The sequence below is a fragment of the Meles meles genome, chromosome 6 (assembly GCF_922984935.1).
Source record: "Meles meles chromosome 6, mMelMel3.1 paternal haplotype, whole genome shotgun sequence".
NCBI classification, from domain to species: Eukaryota; Metazoa; Chordata; class Mammalia; order Carnivora; family Mustelidae; genus Meles; species Meles meles.
This window is the reverse complement of record NC_060071.1, coordinates 6,931,152-6,948,078: the sequence shown is the minus strand read 5'-3', so window position 1 is coordinate 6,948,078 and position 16,927 is coordinate 6,931,152. Positions and strand designations below refer to the sequence as shown.

Below are 16,927 nucleotides of genomic sequence, written 5' to 3'. Positions count from 1 at the left end.
ATTGGGTGAATGTTGTCTGTTCACGAAGCCTGGAACAGTCAGACCTGTTGCACTCTAGTATTGTGAGGGTACCTGTGCCTTTGATGGACCGTGGGTGTGGGTGTGGGTGTATGTGCGCGCGCGCACGCATTTATTGTCACAGGCCCACTCAAATGCGACATCTGGTTACTTTGCATAGTTTGGTTCTTTGATCGCACACTGCTCCCCTAGGAGATGCTTGGTAGAGCGAGTCAAGAGCAGAGGCCCATCAGGATTGAGAAGAGGGAACAGAAGCAGCCACAGACAGCCTGGGAACTGGGCATCTTGCCTACACGTATCTGTGCTTTGCTAGTTCGCAGGGCACTAGCCAAAAGGTCTGGGCGTCCTGCCCTCAAGGACGCTACAGGATATCAACAAAAGCAATTACGATGGCTTATGGGTTCCCTCAGGAGACCTTGAGTGGAGGCAGGGGACGGTCCCCTCATGAGCCTGCTCCTTAGGAGGCCAGGTGGGGGCTCCCCGCTCGGTTCAGTTGCTCAGTGGGCCCCTGCGTCGGTGTTTGGGAAGGAGTCTGGGCGCTGGTTAGTGCATGCTGCTGTGAGTTTGTTGGTATCTTTTCGGGTGTGTGTGTACGTGTGGTTGAGTATTTGTTGGTGAACATACACGTGTCCAGATTACCCATGAGTCTGGAAACGAGTGGACAGAAGTAAATGATGGTCACATAGAAGGGGCTCGGTAATTGGGTAAGTAATTGACTAACTGATCAGTTGGGGGTAGAACAACATCTGTGGTTTTCAAACCTGGATCAGAATCAAGAGCGTCTGCGATAACACACAGTTTCTCCTGCGGCCAGTCTGGGGTGGGGCCCAGAAACTGGCAGTTCTAATAATTCCCCAGGGGTGCTGCCTGGCCACACTTTGAGAAGCACGGGCCCACGTGCAGAACAGACTCCACAACCAAATGAGAGTGGCAGATGGGTGCCTGGGCAGAGGCAGGCTTGCTTTCCTGAAGCTGGGTTGGGGGCCGGGGGAAGAGGGTGAGACACAGAGAGGGCTGGTCTCCAAGATCCTCTTGGGGGGGGGGGGTGGCGGGGAGCACAGCCTCCTCTGTGTCCTGAGAGGCACGTCCTTCTCTTCTGGGCCCCCACTGACACGCAGCCCAGGAGTGGAGACGGTGGAAAAGCAGGCCGGAGCTCCAGCAGCTGGGCCAGCGCCCGGGGCACGCAAACCAGAACCCCAGGGCCAGATGGTGCAGCCTACAGAGCTCCCTGAAATAGTGCTGCCCCCCACTCTCCCCGGAAAAGGAGCAGGGCGCCAGGACTGAATGAGGCAGAGAGCCAGACACAGGGAAGGGGGTCACAGCACCATTTACTGTCCAAAGAGAGCACATGCCCCTGAGGACCACTCCCTGAGCAGGGGGAGAGGGGAACAAAATACAGACTTTTTGGAGAGAGAAATTTCTCCCTTTCCTGGGACTTCACGCAGAAGCCTGGGGACCCACTTCCAGGGCTAACTCCTCAGCCATGTTGACTTGGGCTGGCAGCTCTGCAGAGGGGGAGGAAGAGGCAGGAGACCACAATGCCCAGCTCCAGGGCCCCCTGGACACCCTCGTCCTCCCCCAGGCTGAGGTGGGGGGGCGCTGCAGCCACCGCGTGTCATCGTATGCTCTGGGCAGCGCTCGGTGACGCTGGAGAGCCGTTGCGAGCCCACGAACCTCCACCGGCCTGGAGGAGAGGGGCACAGGGATCCCTGGAAGCGGGGAGCCTTGGGGTATCCTCCCGAACAAAGGGAGGATTTGCAATGTTAGATTTGCAAAAAAAAAAAAAAGTAATTAAAAAAATTTAACTTGAGAAGTATAAAAACAATACAAAAATTGCCCCAACCTGTGAGAGAAAATCACCCACTCAATAAATACAGCATGAGACGGGAGGGGGCAGAGCGGGGCACCCCCCGACCCAGGGACTAGCGCCGACGGTAGCAATACACGCCGTACTCCCGGCGCTGCGGGTCCGGGAAGCCGAAGCTTCGGACACCGGGCTCCAGGGGCCCGCAGTTGGGACGCGGGTGAACCACGGGGTAGCGGGCACTGCCATCCGCCAGCCAGCCAGCATCACAGCGGTCCAGGCCGCGGAACTTCCAGGCGGCAAAGAGCTGGCCCACCTTGGCAATGCGGGCGCCGTCTTCCCGGCACGCCTCCTTTGCCTCTGCCAGGGTCAGCTTCTCAGGGAGCTCCAGGTAGTACACCTGCCCTGTGGGAAAGTGGAGCGTGAGCACTGGGCAGTGTGGGGGGCGCAGCCCGAGAGGACAGTGGGGCCCGCAGAAACGCCCGCCCGTCAGACCTCCTCAGACCTGGCAATGATGAACCCAGGGAACCACGAGGCTGCGGGCACTGGCCGTGTGTCCTTTGGGGAGGTACCTTCCCAATTCGGACTCCCCTCCCTGAGGGTTCCATCCCACCTGCCAGAGCGCCAGGGTCCCTCCCATCATGTCCGTAGCTACCTCGCCCTTCCCAACTGCACCCTGAGCGGGCACCACACCTAGTTGCTCCAATCGGAGTCTCTCGCTCACCCATTCATTTACTGAGTCCCCGGGGCACCTGCCTGGCTCGGTGGGTGGAGCGTGCGACTCTTGATCTTGGGGTTGAGGGTTCGAGCCCCGTGTTGGGTGTAGAGATGACTTAAAAATCAAATCTTTTAAAAAAATCACTTACTGGGTACCTATGTGCCGGACACTTCTCTGAATGCTTGGGATGTGACAACAAACCAATTTCCGGTTTTATTTGTCGATCTTGCCATGAAATGATCCCCTTCGTGAGGACAGACCGTGCTCTGTTTGTCTGGGATGCCCAGACCCTAGTGTGGCCCCAGCACGCAGGAGGCCCTCAAAAAAGGTCCGATGACCGAGTAAACCGGTGATGGGTGTGAAGCAGCAGCAAAGCCCTCGAACTCAGCCAGACGTGGCTTCCAGCCCTGCAGGCGCTCCAGACCTCCAGGTAAGGTGCGGGCAGAAGGGTCCCAAGGCACCCCAGAGGCTGCCCTCCCACCCCCACCCCGGGCCCACACACTCACCCCTGAGGGCAGGAGCGAAGCAGAACGCGTCATAGCGGTGCCGGCGGTGGTGACGCGGGCCGTAACTGCGCACGCCGGGGGCCAGGCCCAGGCCGCCGCAGGGCTGCCGGGCTCGCATGATGGGGTACTGCACCGAGGCGTCCTGCAGCCAGCCCGCATTGCACCAGTCCAGGCCCTCCTCCCAGGCCCGGAACAACTGCTCGAAGGAGGCCACCACCGCGTCCTGCTCCTCGCACGCCCGCTGGGCCTCGTGGAAGTTGAGCTGGTAGCGCCCTCGGGGGTGCTGGTAGGGAAAGACCACACCTGGGAGGGAGGAAAGAGGGACCTGAAGGGGTACGCAGGGGCCCGGCGGGCTGGAGACTCCTGTTCCTGTATCCCCACTGCGCGTCCGGGTCCGAAGCTTCCCGCCGCCCTCCTAGGACTGGGCCGCTACACGGCGGTACTCGGGAATCACAGACTCGCTCATGAAGGTCACAAAGGACTCAGCCAATTAATGTCCCCACCTATAGAATGGACATACTCCCAAATTTGCAGGGCTGCGGCAAGAGCCCCAGTGCCGTGGCCTCGGTGGGTCCCCCTACTTTCTGTTGAAATCCCAAGGTCTAATGGGATGGTCTCTGGAGGCGGGGCCTAGGAGGCACTGAGGTCATGAGGGTAGAGCTCTTGTGAATGAGATCGGTGTCCCTCTATAAGAGACCCCACAGCGGTCGCACACCCCTTCCATCACGTGAGGACACAGTGAGCAGGCTGGGAGCTGGCAGGGGACTCTCCCCTGACCACACGGACCTGCCCTCCCTTTCATACCCTACATCAGGGGTGCAGAATCTGACCCCGCTAGCCGCCGTCTGGCCTAGACCGGGATGCTGATGGGAAAGCTCCCTGACTTGCCTTTTATCCTCATCTCCTCTCAAGGAGGTGGAGGAGGCCCTCGTTTCACACTGGAGGGGACAGAGCTCCGAGGGGATGGGGCGGCTACCCAGGGCGCCACAGCTGGGGCGGGCCGGGTGTGGAGCCAGAACATGGTCCTCTGTGCCTCCCAGCTGCCTCCCTCACAGGTAGGAGAGGTATGGGGACACGCAGCCCGTCCTAGGACAGAGAGGGTAACTGTCCCTAGAGATTGCCCCCGGGCGCCCACACACAAGGTCTGGTGTGCGAGCTCTAGAAGGTTTGCACAAAACGGAATTGTGACTCTTGCTTTTTTTTCATTAGAAGATTTTACAGAAAAATCCAGAGATTTCGCATAAACGTATACGCTTCTCTTGTCAAGTCAGAAAACCTGGCTGTGTGGGGTCTGCTTCTGGGCCTGAGTAGGGAGGGCCCTCCTAGGGGACAGGACGAGGGCTCAGCTGCGTGGCCTCAGGGCCCACCACTCCTGCCACTCACGCCGGGCAGCCTCCTTGGTTTGTGCCGCTTAACTCCCCCACCCCCCCACCCCGCTGGAGCCTCAGCTCCCGTTGCCCTCTGAGTAAGGTATGAGCCAGAGGGAGTGGTGGGTTCTGGAGCCCGGGTGCCTGGGGGTCAAACTCCTACGCTCCCATTTGTGGTCAGTGTGATCTTAGGGAAGTGATCTGGCCTCCCTGTGCCTCTGTTTCCTCATCTGTAAAATGGGGGCAATGAGAGCAGTGGCTTCCCCGTGGGGTGGTTTTGAGGACTGTATGGCTGTCTAAGGCACAGAGTTCTAGACGGCTTCTCGGGGCTCTCTCCCCGTGGCCCGGGCCCCCACGATCCCCCCTGCCCGCCCACGGGGGCCTCACCCCGCAGCTCCAGCTCCACCAGGCCGCTCTCGTCCTCCAGCCCGTCGATGACCTCACAGCGGTAGCGCCCGGAGTCCTCCAGCCGCACGTCCCGGATCTGCAGCGACGCCTCGCGCTCCCCATCCTCCCGCAGGCGCACCCGGCCTCGGTAGTCCCCGAAGGCGCGGTGCCTCAGCCTGATGGCCACCAGCACATCCAGCTCGGGGGCCCCGTTCTCCGACAGCTTCCACCACTTGACGCGCACGGGCCTCGGCGACAGCGGGGCTGGCTCGTAGTGGTAGCGGCAGGGCAGGGTCACGTTGGCCCCGGGGTGGGAGAACAGGGTCTCCTCCGGCGTCTCCACCACCAGCTTCACCCCATTGAAGATGCCTGGGAGAGAGGCGGGGTGCCAATGGGGCCTGCTCCAGCCCACCCGTGCCCCTGCGAGGGCCGCCCCAGCCTCGGGAGTTACACCTCGCGGGAATGGCCGTAGTGCTCCACTCCTCCCCGCTCCACGCGCTCGGCGCTGCGTCTTTGCGTCTCCTATCAGGAGGGGACGTTATTTCCCCTCCCCCTTAAATCCCTGCTGGCCGAGCCGCTTGCTCTGACCACGTGACCGTGACCCAAGTGACTATTCCCCTATGCCTGCTCTCAGCCTGGGTCCACTCTTTCCCGGAATCTTGCCAACCCCCATGACAACGAACCTGGGTGCACCTGCTGGAGAGGGAGAGCCCACGGGGAGCAGAGAAAAGCCCTCACAGCTGGGGCCATCCTAGGCCAACCAGCTCCCAGCCGACCTGTCCTACCGACTGCATTCACCGTCAGCGAAGTGAGCACAGCCGGGACCAAGGACGTGGACGCCAGCCCAGGATGCTGACCCTTGGAATCACGAGCCAAAACAACAGCCAAAAAAAAAAAAACAAAAAAAAACAAAAAACCACTAAAAATGACTGTTGCCTTAAACTGTTCAGTTTGTTGTGCATAAAAAGCGACCTGACGTAGCAGGCACCAGAGCACCCCCTTCTCAGGCGGCAGGAGAGGACGCAGCTCTCTCTGAGAGAGCCACCACAGTGGCGGCGGGAGAACACAGCCTGCCCTTCACTTTCTGTCCAACTGTTCTCCCTGATGCTCCTCAAACGCCTAGAAGTGCAGGTGAGAAGAGGTCGGGACTTCTGATGGACACGAGGTACCTCTAATCCTATACATATGTACCAGCAGCCTCCTGGGTATGAATAAGCACAGAGCCAACGCTCCTTGACCTTGGAAAAACACTGTATTCTATGTAGTGGCAGGGAGATTCCCAAGCCACACGCAGAGCAGGAGGAGAAAGAGAATTTTCTCGATCCTCTCAAAGGCGGGAGGGACCCACCGGACATGTTAGCAACGGTGCAGGGAAAGCAGTGAAACGATGGGTAGAAAGTTTAAGTTTTTAAGTTTCCTTGAATCTCAGTAAAGTTGCGATTGTCTCACAATCTCTGGGGGACGAGGAGAGTGGGAGACCGAACAATGACACCCGTGAGAGCCGAGTCCTGATTCCTGGCACCTGAGGGAGCTGCCTTCTACGGGAAAGAGAGGAGGCCTGATTACGGATTGTAGTGACACGTGTCTTCTTAGAAGGGGGCCGAGGGAGATGTGACCCCGGAGGCTTAGATTGGAGCGACACAGACACAAGTGCGGGTCCATCAGCGGCCACAGGGCACAGGGAGAGGCGAGGAGCGCATGTTTCCCGAGAGCCCAAGGGAGGCTCACGGCACGACGGGGGGCTGGGTCCCCCGTTCTGCCACAGACAAACCTCAGGGCGGATTCTTAGGATCCGTGTGCCCTGGGAGGCTGGCTCAACCCTGTGAGCTTCGGTTTCCTCCTCTAGGAAATGAAATAATCCACCATATCTGCTTTCGGGGCTGCCCATCAGCGTGGGGTGGCGGGTGCCCTCACGGTGCTGGTCATCAAACTTGCCGCTATGCCAGGGTTTTTTGAGGACTGTATGAGGCAGCGTACGAACGGCACCGAGAAGCGTGCCTGGCGCACAGTAGGTACACAGCTGCTAACTAAAACGTCACCTGCCCAGAGGCACCTGGGGGGCTCAGTCTGTCGAGCATCTGACTCTTGATTTCGGCTCAGATCATGATCTCAGGGTTATGAGATCAAGCCCCGCGTCGGGCTCTGCTGAGCATGGAGCCTGCTGATAATTCTCTCTCTTCCCCTCGGCCCCTCCCCCACCTAAAAAAAGTCACTGCCCAAAGCCGTGTAGCTACAAAGTGGCAAAATTAGGATTCAGACTCACATCTGTCTAATCTCAAACCCCCCTTTCCCCTGGGGACACCGGGGGAGGTCACACTTAAGTTGGATCTCGGAAAACCGGCAGGACTTCGGGAGCGTCCAGAAGCGCACAGATGATTGTCTTTACGTGCACTCGGCTCCGATGCGCTCCAAGCCCGAGGGACTAGCAAACACAGAGTAACTGGACCATCCCTGGCCTCGTCTTAGAAATGCGCCTGGTCCACTGCAGGACCCAGAGAGGGAAGGGGCAGCAGGCTCCACGCCCTGTCCCCTGTCCCAGACTGGAGCCTCCTTATACCCGCAGGAGCCAGGAGAGGTCCCCGTCACCCGGGCATGGCATAGAGCCAGAGCCAGGAGGCCACCCACCTTCGCCGTGGCTGTTCCCCACGTTCCAGGAGCTGGGATTGTTGGAGTAGTAGAAGCCGTTGTAGAAAGGCAGCCCGGAGACGTAAGACAGCGGGTACAGCAGGACCAGGAGCAGTGGGCCCATGGCGCCAGCGTGTCCGGGGCAGGCTGGGAAGAGAAGAGAAACAAGCCGATCAGAGAAGCCTGCTGCCGGGGTCCGGGGACCCTGGGTCACAGCACCCACTCGTTCACTCACTCAGCTGGTAATTACGGATCATCACACCCTGTCCTCAGAGCCAAGAAGACAGAGGGAGTGAGCCCAGGTCCCTGCCCTTGGGGGATGGCACCCCCAGGCCAGATGGGCCAGAAGCCAGCCAGAAAAGCCTAGGGAGGAGTGGGGAGGAAGCACAGAGTCCGGGGAGAAAATTACACAGGACTATAGGACAGGATCAATAGTGTTCAGACGGCACGATTGAATCCGAAAGTTGTGAGCCCTGAAGAGAGTAGACCAGACTGAAAATCTCAGGTGAATTCATGGCTAGTGAGGGGAGTCCTGCATTGTCCAGCTTTTGTCTCCATCCTGAGACGCTGCTGGGGGCTGACGGGGACCCCACAGATTTATTTCTTATCCTGAGTCAAGGTCAAAAAAAAAAAAGCTAGAGCACTTCTGGGGGCCATCCCAGTTTCCGTGGACACACAAATAAAACACACAACTAGGCCTTGGGCTGTACTTTGTTTGTTGGGTTGTTTTTTAAATATTGCATTAAATATTAGACCTTGATGACCAAGGTTTTTTGGTGCACACAGACCCTCCTCCCCTGGTGTATTTTGCACCTAAGGCTAATAGTGCCTCACTGACCAACCCCTCATTTTCCCCGCCCCCTCGCTGCCATTTGCTGAGCCCTTGATTTAAAAGACCAGCAGCCTTGTGGGAACTCAGTGCCAAGACGGGGTAGAGTCACGGGCAGGAGTCTGGATGCTGTGTGGGGAATACAGAAGTGGGTAGAGAAAAGCAGGAAAAGAGACTGAAGACACAGGAGTTAGCTAGGTGGAAAGGACGCTGGGGTGTGCCCAGCAGGGACCCGGCAAATGCAAAGGCCCAGAGGTCAAAGAGACCCCGTGGGGGGCTGGGAATGTGCTCTAAGTTCTCCATTTGTGCTTTCCTCTGCCCTGCCCTGGTCCCTGTGAAGCTTCTCCGGAGTCCTGGCCTCTGGCTTCCAGCAGGATTCCGCCAACAGGAGGCAGCCACAGCAGAGGGGCAGGAGGAAGGAGAAGCTGCCTTGTGACCACCCTGCTGTGGGCTCCTCTCCCCAGCACTTGCTCTCCTGGGGTGTGGAACATGTTTCCTCCCCTTCCCGCAGCCCCTCCTAGGCCTGGGGGGTAGGGAACTTGCTTGTCTCTGTGTGTTCCACTCCCTCGTGGGTTGCCCCCACCCCCTTCTCTAGAAGTCAACCGGTTCTTCCTCATTAAAGCTTCTTTCTTGGAACCACCGGGGTGAATTCCGCTTCCAGCCAAAACCCCAGCTGATCCAGGGCAGAGGGGGTGAGAGGGGTCAGCGGGCCCAGCATCTAGATGCCCTTCGGTCTCCAGACCAGGCTTTTCCCTCTCTCCTTGGTCCCCAAAGCCCTATGGTGCCAGGGACGGCCATAAGCAAAGGGGCCACAAGGTCAGAAGCATCCCCCGGGGCCTGTGCTGAAGGCGGACAGTGGGGTGGCAAGGCCAGGGCGCAGCGGGCATCGGGAAGTACGACCATGATTACCATGCGGCGATGTGGAAGCAGGCTCAGGGTATAATTTTAAATGGACAAAGCAGAACATGAGAACTGCCCCTTTGCTATGATTGTAAGGCTGCGGCACGGTGAATGCCTGTTGTGCGGAGACCAGAATGCGGGAGAACAGCAAAAAGAGACCGGAGCGGGGAGGTGGGGGAGAAGGGAGGGGAGGGGGAAAGAAAAGAAAAAAAATGGGGCACCTGGGTGGCTTAGTCACTTAAGCGTTCTGTCTTTGGCTCGGTTCATGGTCTTGGGGTCCTGGGATGGAGCCCGGCATCAGGCTCCGGCTAGGCGGGGGTGGGGGGGGTGGGGGCGGTCTGCTTGTCCTTCTCACTCTCCCCCAGCTCATACTCTAAGTAAAATCTTTAAAAAGAAAAAGGCGAGGAAAGCATGAAATCTGTAAGGAAGGGTGGTGGGATTGATCAGGGAACCATCTTGCTTCCAGGACAGTGAGGAGCCCTGGCTGGAGAAAAAGCAGATTCGGGGAAAGCTGACACGTAGAATCTGCTACTCTTCTAGGCCCCTTGGGGGAGATCTGAGCCCCAGAGCCCCCTCAGTGCAGAGCACGGCTGTAGGACGAGGCCCTTCTGAGCTCTTGCTTCTTGGCAAAGAGAAGCCCGCAGGTGACACTCATAAAGCAGCCCCACCAGGCAGCACAATCCGCAACCTAGTACAGAAGTCCGGGGGTGGAAGGATCTGGGTTCACACCCCATCTCCGCTCCTTACACGCTGCGTGATTCTAGGCAGGTTTCCTCATGTGTGAAATGAACCTCCTAAAACTCAGCATGAGCTATGTTTCACCCACGTGCTCGACTTCTCTCTACAGTAACCTAGTTCTAGAGAAGCGCGTGACCGGCCAGCACGAAGCTGTGATTTCAGCCTCCCTCCGCAACAAAGAGGGGCCGTGGGATTCCGTGCTGGTTAAGGGCAGTGAGCGAAGTAACACATAGCACACACAGCTCTTGGATTACAACAGGGCATTCCCTGTTCCCTGGCATTTTTTCCCCTCCACCTGCTGGCAGCCAGAGGTCCCACTTGAGTTTCAGAAACGTAAATCATGGGTTGAACGGCAAAGCCAGGTCCAGCAGCCCTGGACAGCGCCCAGTGCACGGTGTCATGAGAGAAACAAAGTCCTAGCATATTGAAGTCCCCCCAATTTGAGTCTCTTTGTGAACCCAGCTGAGCCTCACTTGGACCGCTCTCGTTGGCCTAAAAATACGGACAACTGAGTTTAATGAGCACTTACTATCTATTTACTCCGGACCACAGGCCTCGGAGGTGGAACCTTCCCGTATCTCACTGTACGGCTGGGAAGACCAAGGGCACAGAGAGATGAACTCCTCGGCCCAAGGTCACCCAGTGAGGACACGGCAGAGCTGGGATCTGAACCCACAACCAGCTCCAAAGCCCCAGAATGACCAAGTCAAATTCAGAGAGGTGATGTGGGCAGAGCACACACAGCAGCCCTCCTGGGGGAGTTTCCTTTCCCTTCCTTAACGTCTGGAACCAGGACCGAGAGGCCGTTGATACTGAGCTGGATGTCACAGGCCCCGCCGTGTCCCTGGACACTCGCGGCCTGTGCCAGGGAAGGGGCCGGTCGGGTTCCCGCCTGCCACATCCCTGGCCTCCTCCTCACAGCGGCTCATCAGGCCCAGACGTCCTCCAGTGAGAAAGGGCTTCCCTGGAACGAGCTAATGCAGGTATTTCCGCCACAAAGTGATACAGATGTGCCTAAAAAAAAAACAGATTCTTGCATTAAATAATAACAAGATGAGGGGGAAAATAAGGCTGGGGCAGATTCCTCAAAACATATGCAGCTTTGTAACCAGACATTAACAAGACCTAATACAGTCCTAATAAAGAACACCGGCACCGTGAATTCTCTCCACTGACCTTGGCACCCAGCGCCCCGTCAATCAGCCTTTGCAGGCTTCACCTCCGGGGCAAGGGCTTCCTCCTCTGCGATGTGGGTTTTCAGGGACCTTGGATTCCAGTAGAAACCAGATTTGCCAAAATTAAGAATCTGAGCCAGGATGCCATCTTCTTCAATCATTTTTTTTTTTTTTTTAACTCAAGGGAAATGGCTTTGCAACTTTGCCATGGGATTCCTACACTTATCAGAAAAATTTGCACGAAGCTGCGTACAGGCACCCCTTCCCCACCCCCGGTATCCTTGAGTTGAGATGGTGTGAGTTTGGATCTCGAGAGGCGGGACAGTGGGGTAGGAAGGGATGCTGCATTATCCAAGTCTACTTGATTCCTGAGTTTTGAACACGGAACAGCAAAGAGCCTGGGAAGTGACCTTCGTATGCGTGCTTTTCTGCAGGAGCGTCAGCATTTGTCTTAAGGAATCCATAGCTTGCTTAGGTTTGCTCTTTGCTTGTGGGAAATGCTGTTTTAGTGGTCCAGTATGTCAGCATGTTGAGAAAAATCACCCTGGACCAACGCCGCTCCATGACACTCTGACCTCAGTCCCCCATTGTTCTCCCCAGTCGGGGATGAGGTCCTTAATCGTTCAGAAACGCGCACAGAGGCAGGAAAGACTGTAGCACGGTCTGGGGCCTCCAAGGGGCTTCTAGGCACCCCTTCCCAGCCTCTGAGACCCCACCCCCTACACTCCCTTAGTTTTAAAGGGCTTCCATGGCCAGCAGCACCCTTGACCCTGCCAAGGACCACCCCCCACCCCAGTCAGCCAGAATTTTACTCTCCCCAGTTCCTCCACAGGTAAACAGAGGCACAAGGACATGAAGCAACTGTCCGAAGGTCCGGTGGCCAAGATGGCACGGGCCATCTACTGGAAACTCTCCAGCCAGCCCCCATAAGGATCTGTCCTTGAGGAGGACCGCCTTCCGCTCGTCAGTGCATTTGCACCGATGTCATTGCCTGTGGGTTTCACAATGTCAGAATTTTTATCCCCCTTATACAGACAAGGAAACAGAGGTTCAGAAATGCTAAGTTGCAGGGCACCTGGGCGGCTCAGTCGGCTGGGCCATCGACCCTCGGTTTTGGCTCAGGTCGTCATCTCGGAGTCATGGGATCGAGCCCCAAGTCTGGCTCTGCGCACTCAATGAGGAGTCTGCTTGAGATTCTCTCCCTCTGCCCCTCCCCCAACTCACGCACGTGTGCAGGCGCACCCCCCCCTTCAAAAATTAGTAAATAAAATCGTTCAGAAAAGAAATGCAAAGTTGCATAGCTAAGGTGAGGGTCTTCATCAGGAGATGGATGAAGGAGCTGGAACAGGACCTCATTCATTCAGCAAGTACTTATCCTGCATCTGCCCCATGCCAGGCACAGTTTCAGGCCCGCGGGATACAAACCAGAAGTTGCCAGAGCTCCCATTCCAGGGAGGGAAGCAGGCAGCAAATAGGATATGGGGCATCCGTGTTGTCGAAGTGTGGCAAGTTGGCAGAGGGGGCTGAGCAGGGGAGGGGTGCTGCCGGAGACAGGATGGGTCAGGACGGCCTCCCTGAGAAGGGGACCAACTGAAGGTGTGAGCTCTGAGAATCCTAGGGAAAAGCATTCCGGGGAGGGAACAGCAAATGCAAAGGCCTTTGGCTGGAAGGGCTTGAAGTCCAGTGCGGCGGAACAAGAGGGAGGGAGGCAGGAAGTGATGTCCCCACCCCGGCAGAGGCACAGGACCAGACGCAGCCCGCTGAAGGGAAGGCACTGGAGGGTTTTCAGTGGAGGATGGCCACGAACATGACTGACATTCTAGAAGAACCATTCTGGCTCTCTTCCTGCCTTAGCTGCAGGGCGTGTCCTCCTTCTGGCTCCTTCTTTCCAGCTAAAGACAGCCCTAAATTTTGCTTTTTGTTTTTTTTTAAAGATTTTATTTATTAGAGAAAGTGCATGGTGTGGGGGGGTTGGGTAGAGAAGGACAAGCAGACCCTACGCTCAGCAGGGAGGCTGATGTGAGGCTCGATCCCAGGATCATGACCTGAGCTGAGAGCAGATGCTTAGCTGAATGAGACACCCAGGTGCCCCAAAAGAGCCCTTGTTCTCCTTCATTACTTCGGTCCCCTCTCCAGTCTGGATACCCACTCTCTAGTTTACTAACACAACCTCAGGGGTGCCTAGCTGGCTCAGTCAGTGGAACGTGTGACTCTTGATCTCGGGTCGTGAGCTGGAGCCCTACGTTGGGCGTGGAGCCTACCTAAAAAATAAACAAATAAATAAACCAACAAACCATTCCCACAGGAGAGGTGTAATCTGGTCGACACCGCTCTTTGCTGGATGCTAACCCAGCTGTCATGCAACCTTAGAATGCGGGGAGGGGTCCCAAGAAAAACAGTGAGTTCTGAAGATCAGCCCAGTGTCCAGGGGCTCTGACCCAGGTGGAAGCTGGCCCTCCTCTCCCAGCCTCTCTGACACCAGGGCAGCGCACACGAAGCCTGAGGCGTCCTGTTAGACTTGCCACCTGCTGGCTGGCTGATTTGACTTCTCTGAACAGAAGGTTCCTGGTCTCCAGAGCAGATTAATGGGAAATCTCAGCAGTTGAAGACAAACGACCATCCTGAATGTTAGGCGAAAGTCAACCACTACCACTCAGGGAAGCAATGGACAGTCTGGGCTCCCCTACCCTGGCTACTGTGGGAGTCCTGGGAGGCTCCCCAAATCAGCTGGAGCTTTACCTGGGCAAAGACACACCACCCTGCTGAGTGACCTTGAGCAAGTTACTCAACCTCTCTGTGCTTCCACGTCCTCATCTAGAACCTCACTCTAGGACATGGTGAGGATTATATACAATGAATTGTGTCCAGCCCCAACACACAACAGATGTTCGTATAGGCAGAAGAACGTAGCGGCAGATTTCGGGTTCTAGGACCAGACCGGCCACCAGGATTCGGTTCTGGCTCCCCCGAATTACTAACAGTGTATCAGAGGGCAAGTCCCTGAACTTCACTTTCCTCATCTGTCAGATGGAGGACTCAACACTTCTAACCAGAAAACATCTCTGGTTAGAAAACTAAAGGAGAGAAAGTCTGCAAAGCTGTCACAAAATCGAGCAGTTATTACTAGGTTAAAGGTGCAGTCTCCCCTTATTTCAATGGATCCTTCTCCCCTCTCACTGCCTAGGAGAGAAAGCAGTCACCATTGTCTTCTCTTTACAGTTGGGGAAACTGAGGCCAAGAACATGGAGGCGAGTGAAGTATCCAAGGCTTTATCTTTGGTAAACAGGCAGAGGTTAGAGAAATTTCAGGTCTCCTGGCCGCCCATCCTTTGCTTTTCCCAGCACCACGTGCCTCGGGACCCATCCCCACAGCGGAATAAGGGGAAACCCTACTCAGAAGGAAGATGGGGCCCCCAGGCTCTCATTTGTGTGGCGGAGGGTAGCGTTCCCCCATCCAACAGCAGGCGGCAGTGTTGTCCTCCAGGTTTCCACAGGCCCCGGTTCCCGGGGAAGAATCTGACTTCGGTGCCCCCTGTTTAGACAAGGCTTCACAGGCGCCTTTGAAACCTGCGGCCCCCGGAAACTGAAAGCCGGAGGTGTTTCCTACCAGCATTCCCAGCCGGCTGGCTCACGCAGGGCCGCGGGGGAGAGGCCAGGGCGCCTCTCAATCACCTCCCCTGCTGCAGAGAGCAGAGGCACCCGGGGGGTCAGCGCTGGGCACCACGGTCCACGCTGGGTCACACAGGCTGCTGGGGCCACCCAGCGAGTTGGTGACAGAGCCGGGTCCAAGCGCTCGCGCTGCTTCCTTCCTGGCTGCCCTCCGGCCCTAAATGCCTCCCCGAGCGACCCCATCTCCCACCCAGGGCGCTACTGGCCGCCCTCCTTCTTCGTCTCTGGTCTCGCTGCCCTAAGGCAGAAACCCCGCGAACCGCGGCCTGAAACCGACGCGCATCCCTGGGACAGCCAAGGGGGCGGCAGAGGCCAAGGGGCGCAGGTCTACCGCCTGCCGCCCCCGCGGGTTGTCCCCAACCCCTCACCCCACCCCCGGCCTCCCGCGGACCCCGGAGCACCCGACACATGCCGGAACAGAGCCCGGCGCGCCGCGCACGGTGCGGGAGGCTGCAGGACCCAGACCGCACGAGACGGGCAGAGATCCGGTGGCAAAGGGGCTGGACCGGGCGGTGGTCTCGGAGGCATCGGGTTTCGCTGGGGATGTGTCTCCTCGTGGCGCGCCCCGGGGTTCCGCGAAGGTCCGCCCGCGCCCCGACGCTGCTCCCCCTGAACTGGCACCCGGGGCGCGCCCCAGGGGCGATCACAGCCCGGCGGTGCCCAGGGCACTCCTCCTGCGCGCTTCCCCTACCCTGCCCCCGGAGACGTGGGGGCCCGCAGGAGACCCAAAGCGAGGGTCGGGGGGTGGACACGGCCCGCAGAGGAACCCAGCAGCCCGGCCACCCCCCCACCCCCCCCCCAGCTACTTACTGTCCCCAGGCGGCTCTTGGACGGCTGGAGCGCTCCCAGCCCAGGGATGTCCGGGTCCAAGGAAGCGGTCGAATTTAGGGGATCCCGAAGAGCCTGAGAGGAAGCGGCTGCGGACAAACCCCCGCGTTCCCGCCGGGCCAGCCCCTTAAAGGAACACACGCCCCTTTCCCTCCCGAGGGCTGGGCCCAAAGGGAGGAGTTGTTGCCGACTTGGCTCCAGTTCTGAGATGCTAGTGGGGCGTAAAGGGAATGTGCAGGAGTTGCCACAGCTTGGAGAGGGTAAGTGGGAGATGGAAGAGGTGCGTTATTGAGGACGGTCCCCTCAGAACACTCTGGTTTACCACAAACAGTGGGACTAAGCAGGGGGAGCCCCTCTCCAGCACTCAGCAGGCGGGCAACAGCTGCCCCCCCACTTCCAGGAGCAGGAAGGATAAACGTTCTGTGTGCTTACCGCCCAGATGAGGCAAGGGGTCCGTGACCTCCCTCCTGCCCATGAGATCCCTGGGCAGACTGTGAGTGTCAGGCACAAGGACACTGACCGTGGGAGAAGGGGCTTGAAACAGTGGTCTTGGGGGAAGGGAAGGCAAAGTTAGGGGTGCTCCCAGCAGCCAGCAGGGGCACCCAGGACTCTGACTGGTGCTCCAACAGAGGCAGGGCCCTCGCTCGGAGTCCTGACATCTGTCTGTTCAGCCATCTGGCAAGGCACCACCTCCTAGGACTTCTGTTTGGAAAGGGTGTTTTGTTTCCACCCTGGTCAACAGGGGTCCTGGGCTGGACAGTTTCCCTCAGCAGAAAAGCCTAGAGTCCTTTGACCCTAGTCGGGAGAAGGGCCGCATGTCACAGGGTCACGGAGTCCAGAGGCTTCCTAAACACACTTCAAATGCCTGAGTGCACGTGCGTGTGCCTATGTGTGTGTGTGTGTTACACGCAAGCCAGGAGTACATGAGAGCACACTGTGGCCAAAGTGAATGGCGGGCATCAGAGCCAGTGAAGGTTCCTCCCCGAGGAGGAGAGATCCGTCTGACCTCTCAGTGGAGACGGATTGGAGAAGTAAGACTTGAGCACCAATTAGGAAACTCTTGCAAGCTTCTCTGATGGTGGGCGACCCATGCTTGAGGCCTCCAAAGTGCCAGACTTTGCATCTGGGCGTCTCCTGTCAGCCTCCACAAGGCTATGGAGCTGGTCCTGTTATTTCCATTTTACAGAGGAAGGAACTGAGGCCCAGAGAGATTTCAGTAAATTTCCTAAGGCCCCTTGGAATCAAGAGGTGTACTCCGGTTTTCTTTTTTTTTTTATTTATTTATTTGACAGAGAGAAATCACAAGAGAGGCAGGCAGAGAGAGAGGAAGGGAAGCAGGCTCTCCACTGAGCAGAGAGCCCGAT

The 16,927-nt window shown here is 57.7% G+C and overlaps 1 protein-coding gene across 3 annotated transcripts; it reads right to left on the bottom strand.

The window, feature by feature from the left end:
- Positions 1–1,349: 1,349 nt before the first annotated feature.
- On the bottom strand, positions 1,350–15,665 carry HAPLN3 (hyaluronan and proteoglycan link protein 3). Of its 3 annotated transcripts, XM_046009169.1 has the most exons (7): positions 15,546–15,665; positions 11,069–11,157; positions 10,812–10,906; positions 7,426–7,572; positions 4,801–5,169; positions 3,047–3,349; positions 1,350–2,227 (listed from the first exon to the last, which is right to left on the bottom strand). In XM_046009169.1, the coding sequence occupies exons 3-7, from the start codon at positions 10,819–10,821 to the stop codon at positions 1,941–1,943; spliced, it is 1,116 nt and encodes a 371-aa protein (XP_045865125.1). In that variant the 5' UTR covers positions 10,822–10,906; positions 11,069–11,157; positions 15,546–15,665; the 3' UTR covers positions 1,350–1,940. The 3 variants fall into 3 exon arrangements, with proteins under 3 accessions (XP_045865125.1, XP_045865124.1, XP_045865126.1); XM_046009168.1 differs by lacking the exon at positions 11,069–11,157 and having other exon boundaries at positions 15,546–15,659; XM_046009170.1 differs by lacking the exons at positions 10,812–10,906; positions 11,069–11,157 and having other exon boundaries at positions 15,546–15,661.
- Positions 15,666–16,927: the final 1,262 nt, after the last annotated feature.

Excerpts from the sequence above, each read along its gene's own strand:
- HAPLN3 (XM_046009169.1), bottom strand. Across the intron at positions 3,350-4,800 it reads GGTGGAGCTGGAGCTGCGGG|GTGTGGTCTTTCCCTACCAG; the intron begins GTGAGGCCCCCG and ends CCTCCCTCCCAG. Across the intron at positions 2,228-3,046 it reads CTTCGCTCCTGCCCTCAGGG|GGCAGGTGTACTACCTGGAG; the intron begins GTGAGTGTGTGG and ends ACTTTCCCACAG.